Source organism: Vigna unguiculata, chromosome 10 (genome assembly GCF_037176805.1).
Source record: "Vigna unguiculata cultivar grain cowpea cultivar isolate G323 ecotype 2 chromosome 10, ASM3717680v1, whole genome shotgun sequence".
In the NCBI taxonomy this organism is placed as follows: domain Eukaryota; kingdom Viridiplantae; phylum Streptophyta; class Magnoliopsida; order Fabales; family Fabaceae; genus Vigna; species Vigna unguiculata.
This window is the reverse complement of record NC_140801.1, coordinates 46,324,138-46,331,258: the sequence shown is the minus strand read 5'-3', so window position 1 is coordinate 46,331,258 and position 7,121 is coordinate 46,324,138. Positions and strand designations below refer to the sequence as shown.

At 31.4% G+C, this 7,121-nt stretch overlaps 1 protein-coding gene across 1 annotated transcript; it reads right to left on the bottom strand.

Annotated features, from left to right (window-relative positions):
• Positions 1-427: 427 nt before the first annotated feature.
• Positions 428-4,894, bottom strand: LOC114167122 (shaggy-related protein kinase theta-like). The gene is made up of 13 exons (XM_028052084.2): positions 4,639-4,894; positions 3,704-3,955; positions 3,384-3,476; positions 3,203-3,262; positions 2,819-3,091; positions 2,615-2,689; positions 2,223-2,279; positions 1,997-2,137; positions 1,686-1,736; positions 1,469-1,564; positions 1,289-1,372; positions 979-1,081; positions 428-894 (listed from the first exon to the last, which is right to left on the bottom strand). Exons 1-13 carry the CDS (start codon positions 4,699-4,701, stop codon positions 833-835), a joined length of 1,410 nt encoding a protein of 469 aa, XP_027907885.2. The 5' UTR covers positions 4,702-4,894; the 3' UTR covers positions 428-832.
• Between the last annotated feature and the right edge of the window lie 2,227 nt (positions 4,895-7,121).

Genomic DNA, 7,121 nt, shown 5'->3' with positions numbered 1-7,121 from the left:
TTGAATTATTGGAGAAAGAACACTGTCACACATTCTTCTCATTCCACTATGGTCCTTGTTTTCAATAATTTCAATTATAGCTGGTAAAGGTAGGCAGGGTAGATATGGACAATTCAACTTATTTCATGACATTAACCACTGAACAACATTGAAGAAACATTTTATGGCTGAGTAATGGGCTGGTGCAATAATAAGCCTTAACTATCTGCATCATTCATTTTGCAGCTTGTATGCATAATATAAAAATATGTAGTTAATTTCATTACATAGTTTCATGTTGTTTCATATCGTGGTAATTTTTTAACTGGAAGCTTCATGCTATTTGGAATCAGAGTAATTTTAGTTATTGTGCATTATGAGAAAAGGAAATGTCTTTTTGTTTTTCTTTTCTAAAACTAGTAAAGGAAGAAAAATATAGAATAAAGGGTAGTGGAAAAGATGTGCCTTTTGAATTGAGGATTTCCCTTAGTCCACTTCAAGGAATAAAGTAATAAACGAACTTGAACTATATGGAAACATGATTACAGGATAGTTAGAAATCATTATCTTTCACAACAGAGGCACCAAATTATAAACTACTTAAAAAGGGTTGCTACCCTGTAAAACCAGGCAGTGACATTTTATCCATTTTGAGTCACCTGCAGGTCTTTTATACATGTTCCTTGATAAAACTTTCAAGGTTTTGTTCAGGTTTCTCACTTGTGTAGTCACAGTTGTGACTTGTGCAGAAGATGCTGAAGAACAGACCTGGTGGTGATGCCGGTGAGGGTATCTCTATTTCATTCAAAACACATTTACAATGCCCTGGATATGTTTAATCTTTCAGGTTGATTCAACTCCTTGCATGTTCAGGGATGAGGCGGCGCCGCAACTCTTCAGGTGCATTTGCAAGTTCTGCATTGTTTTCTTACATAAGCAGCCATATATACACATTGTTTTCTTACATAATCAGAATTGAAAAGTTCACAACTATATTACCATTAGATGTGAAGTTGAACAAAGGAGGTAAGGGTCGCCCATTTGGCAAGCATGCATTTGGATCCCGGAGATCATCAAAAAATGGATGTGCACATGCAGCCAACTGTTAGAAGATTAACAGCAGTGTTAAATATTTCCTCCCAAATACCATACTTGGCAGGTAATGAACAATCTAAAACATAAACAATTACTATCACATGTAAGAATGGTCCATCTTTCTTTTAGTGTAGCATATAAATGTAGTGTGATTGAATACACATTATGTAATCTAGATACAGTAGGTAACATTTTTTAAAACAAAAAAACTTACAGCAGTGCAACGTAGATTTGGAGAATACTGAAGCAGCCTTGACACCAGATCCACAGCTTCAGGTGGCATTCTCTTGTGAAAAACCTGGAAGCATTTTTCAGTCAGGTTTGAACGGAAGTATTCATCATTTATGGATTACATAGTACTTTAGCAGACAGCAGAAGAGGAAGATTAGTTAACCTTGTGCCATGGATGAGCTTTAATCTGAGGAAACTTAAATTCATTGTAGTTGGGATTCATGCACCTTATTTCTTCTCTGGTTGGAGTTCCCAAGATCTATTGAAGTACAAAATAAAAGCTGAGATTGAAGAAAAAAATAGAAAGGCTGCAACTTTGAAAAGTAATCTCATAAAGCGAAACAAGGGGACCAGATATTAGAGTGCAAAAGAAAATGTACCTTGATTATCTCTACCAACTGGTCAACCCCACTTTCACCAGGAAACAATGGCTGCAAATAATACAACATAGATCAGTTTAATTGGAAACTTTCTCACAATAAACAAACTTAATGGAAATTTAAAGTTTTAACAACCGCTATAAAAGCTCCTCAACATATGAGAGAAAGAGAGAGAAATAACAAAAAGGCCTTTTCCAACAACGTTTCACATATCAAATGATCTCATTGTTTTCTTTCATGTACCAAATTCACAGGAAGTCCATCAAGTGTGTGAGAGAGAAGAAAAATAACAGAGTCTTGCATATGCTCACCTGTCCAAGAAGTAGCTCAGCTAAAACACAACCAACAGACCACATATCAATAGCAGTAGTGTATTCAGTTGCCCCAAATATAAGTTCTGGAGCTCTATAATATCGAGAGCAAATGTATGATATGTTGGGTTCACCAGGCACCTGAAAATCAAATAGTGTCATAAACCCGAAAGTATACCATCAAAAGATCTTCAAAAGCTTATAGTCAGAAGGTGAAAAAACTTACCAACATCTTTGCACTCCCAAAATCACATATCTTTAACTGATGTGTCTGCGGATTTACCTATCATATGCATCACATGTCAGGATGTATAGTTACAAGTTTTAAGCAATATGAATCACATCACATGTTAAACAAGCATGCAACACTGTTGCTTTGCAACCTCTTGTTTTCCTTCTAAAAAATACATTATCTACATCTCAAAAACTGTTTACCACCCGCTGCCCCAAGAAAAATTAAAGGAGTTGAGCAATCCATACATCAGTCCAATCAATTGGAACATCCAAAGGATAAACCTTTGCATGTAACAAAAATATGGCAGAAATAAAGGAAACTTTTAAAACATAAAAGAGAGCAGAGGAAGTGTCACTCAGAACCCACTGTTGAAATGAACTTACCAGTAGATTCTGGGGTTTGATGTCACGGTGACAGACACCGATAACTTGATGTAAATAATTCAATGCACGGCATATCTACAAGATGGGAGTATTGTGACAAATCAATATAGACAATAACAAATAGCTCAAAGCAATTAACACAAATAGAAATCCGGCAGAAAAGTCAGAACATCAAACTGTTAGCAACTCAATTACAAAACTTACCTGGTATGTATACAGTTGCACATAAATCATGGGCATATGTTGGTGCATCCTAACATAGTGTTTTGAAACTTTGTAGACAGTTTCAGGTACGAACTCCTGAACCAAGTTAAGGTATAATTCATCTTTGTCTGTGGTTGAAAAGAAGCAGTGCTTTAGTTTAACAACGTTCGGATGGTCAACTGTGCGCATAACCTGGAGCTCCCTATTCTTATATCTCTTGTCTTGCAGCACTTTCTTTATGGCAACTGCTTCACCGGTCTCAAGGCACTTAGCCTACACCACATAAAGAATACTGTAAGCCAACAAGTAAATGTGAAGCCCGAAGGGCACAATGAAGTAGAGGACAACTACATAATAAAATCACTGAAAATACAATATAAATACCTGAAAAACGACACCAAAAGAACCAGTCCCAACAACACGTTCAGCCATGTATGAGATTGTCTGAAACCAATAAATTATAATTATATAAGTTATTAAAGTAACAAACCACTGTTAAGGTTTGTAAATTATCATTTACCAGTGCAAATAAAGCATACAAATGCAACAAACATAAAGTAATCACCTGCTTTGGTTGTCCATCCCGACCACCAATGGCAGTTGTTATTATTTGACCTGTTTCTGTTCCATTACCACTCACAACAGTTGCTTCTATATCCTGCACGCAGAAATTTCGGTAAAATCAACGACTGATGGCATTTGAAAAGATAAATGAAATTGTTAAACACAAAAGTAATTTGTTTTATGAGATGAAGTTGCTGTGTCTTCACTCGTAATGAACAGGAAATATCTAAAAGATATGATTTCACATATATAGATTAACAAGGCAGTGACCAAAATAAGCACAATATGGAAGATTAAGGAAAGATGAATGGCATGAAATACCTTGTCATTGTTGTTCTTGCTTTTCTCATCTCTAATTTTCATTTCATTTAATTCTTTGGGAAGCTCATCATAGCCTGGCTTCTCTGTTCTAACTACTGTAGATACATCGGATATGCCAACTGTAGTTTCTTTTGGTCCATCTACAGGCTGATCCTGATCTGTGCAGACTGTCTCAACAATATTTGATTTCTCAACAGGCTTCACTTCAATTTCTTGTTCAAACTTGGCTCTTTTCGAGTTAGAATCCCCTCCCTGAAAAGAAACAGCTTGCACTTCACTTAAAATATTCAAGACATGAGTTATTCCAAGAGTGTTAGTGGAGGGAGGAAAAAAGATTCACATTCCACATTTGATATGACAGTCAAATAAATTTCATTACTCAACCACTTATTCAGGTTTATTATCACTTAATCTACGTAATGTATTTTGCAATGAAGGAAAAGCTTCCCTTTTAATAGGCAAACGTAGCTGACCTGTGTCAAGATCATGCTTACATAGAAAAACAGCAAATGAAGAAATGTCTCAGATGCAGGCTATATATAGTAAGATCATAAAACTCGTTAATCCCATCACCTAAATCTTCCAAAAATAGGAAAGAAAATATATACAATAACCACTACTCAGAAAAAAGGGGGAAAACATTCACATACATCAAAGATAATAACATAAAAAAATTGGTAACTAAAAGATACATCACAACAAACAAATCTAAAAGAAAAAAAAAAAACATAAAATATTTTAAGAAATAGAGGAAACCTTTCAAAGCAGCATCCTCAATAGTTCCAAAAAATCCCAGAAACCTAAAACAATTAACATGATCCTCTCTCTCAAAACCTAGCTGCTTCCATTTTCCGAGCAACCAAACAACAACAGTTCCCCTACCAACATAATAATTAAAACAAAAACTTTTTGACCCAAGAAAAAGCATATCTTACAGGATCTGATGAAATGGAAGTCCTCCCAGAAGCAATGCTCTTCAACCTTCGCATCATATTCATGGTTGCTGACTCCACTCACAACCCACCAATCCAAACCCTAAATCCCTCAAACCCCACCAGAAAAAATCCAAACTTTTTCAAGTTAGAAGAAAGAGAACCCCAACTTTCTCTCCCCACACCCCACTTCCCAGCAACCAAACCAACAAACAAATGAAAAACTAACACAACACAATCCTGTTAAAAAAAAAAAAAAAAAACCCTCTCTCAGTCTCTATCTCTCTCTAGATTCTCTCTCTCTTACTCAAATACAGAACTTCCCAGGTAGTCTCTTCAGTTTATTTATGTTAAATGAAAAAAATTTCTCAAATTTCTATGGTCAAACCCAATCATTCCACCTTCAAAGTTTGTACCTCAGTCAAACGCGAAATTGTGGCCGTCAGTTAGTTATTGATGGAAGATGAACGGCAGTGATCTTCTGATTCGAGATAAAGTAAAGGTTGGGTTTGGTGGCTTGTGGATATGAAAATGTCCTTAGTTTTGGCATTTATTTACGAAAAGGGGACCATAGGTTCGATGCTTAAACGGAATATCCTGTGACTCAAAAACTGTGTTCAAATTCTAATATAAACCAATCAGATTTGAAAAATGCCTTAGGATAAGTGTGTTTAATTAGGGTAATAATAATGTACCTTAAGAAAACAACATTTTTTTTTTCAAAAACCACGAAGGTTAAAAAAATAGTAAAAGGGAAAAAAAAATCTCACTACAACTCTACTGTAATTTAATTTACATTTTTTACAATAACCACGAAGGTGAAAAAATAAAGTATCTTACCTACAACTCTAATGTAATAATTTAATTTGAGTTAAATTTTTCACTTAAATATAATGTTTGTTTATCCGTTATATTGTTTAATCTATAATTTTGTATTTTAAAACGTAAATGTTATTTAGTTCATGAATTAAACGCGAAATTAAATTTTTCTTTAATATATTCTTGTCATCAAATTAAATATATATATATATATAAATATATATATATATATATATATATATATATATATATATAATATTTTTAATTCAATTATGTTAATATATTTTTATGCATCAAACGTTTTTTTTAATTAATATTGAAATCATATATGTCAAAGAATAATAAATAAGCAAGAGTTAAAAAGGTTAGAAAAATTCATGTTTCAAATTTCAGCCAAAAAGTTCAATTTTACGTAAAAACATATTTAATTCTTAATATTTATTCTAAAGAGACATTCATATATACAATACAACTTAAAAAGGGTTTCTAATAGTTTTTAATATTGTAAATAAATAAATAAAATGTCAAAAAAAAATAGACTATAATAATAAATTTTAATTTAATTGTTTAATTTACTTTTGATAAAAAATATTTTATCATGTCATTTGTTTTAACTTGAGAATTTTTTTAATAGTTAAGAAACATTATTTATATAAGTAACTTTTATAAGTTCTCCAAGTGGGATTCGAAATAAAAAAAAAAAAATACATGTGACAATGTAACTAGCTTTTTTATAAGATTTTTTTTTTTGTCTTTATATTGATTTTTCATCAAGGTTTATCTTAAATAAATTAATTGTTATATTTAATTTTTTATCTTCAATACATAGGCCCATTAAATCATTTTAAATGGTCTTCTGTTCAAAACCTATCTATCAGTTAAGATATTATATTTAACGTAAGTTTTTAAAAATTCCAAAGTTTAACTCATGGAAATGTTAGTCTGGAATTTATAAACTATTTCAAAATTTATCGAACAATTTGACTTTTAAATATTTGAAGTCATAGCGTGTCTTCCAAATGGATTGAGCAAAAATTTTAATTAAGGTTTTGTATGCACAAAAAGTGTTAACAATTTTATTAACTAAAACAATTAAAGCATTCCAACTTGTTTCGAAATTAAGTTACGAATAATCGTATATGATATATTGCACGTTTTAAAATTTCAAATTTTGTCAGATTTTATCCTTAAAATACATTATAGAAAATTAAAAAGGAACGGTGAATTTAAATTGATTTTTTTTTTCAAAACTTCTAAACAGTACGTGAGGATATTAAATATACTAGAATACGTAGAATAGTTAAAAAAATATTACATAATCAAATTAAAAAATTGACTCATGGAAAACAAAATTTAGAACTTAAGATCACTCATCAATTATTCAAAGTTAAAAATTGTAATAAAAACAAATACAAATGTTATAACATATAAAGTTGAGTATGATATTTATTATTATTGTTATTATTATTATAATTAAAAAATACTATAGAAAAAAATCCTCTAAAATACATTTCTTTGAAGTCAAATAAAAAAAAAGTACATGCTAATAGATCAATGTATTAAATATTTAACTAATGATAAAATAAATTATTTAAAATACCACTTATATAATTATTTATATCAAAAATTTTCTTCAAATCCAACTCAAAGTATGATCAAATAGAAGT

Bases quoted from the DNA above. Each gene is read 5' to 3' on its own strand.
- LOC114167122 (XM_028052084.2), bottom strand. From the start codon at position 4,701: ATGAATATGATGCGAAGGTTGAAGAGCATTGCTTCTGGGAGGACTTCC. The intron at 3,263-3,383 runs GTGATTACTTTA...TATTGGTTTCAG, and splicing joins GGGATGGACAACCAAAGCAG to ACAATCTCATACATGGCTGA. The intron at 1,373-1,468 runs GTTAACTAATCT...AAATGCTTCCAG, and splicing joins AAGCTCATCCATGGCACAAG to GTTTTTCACAAGAGAATGCC.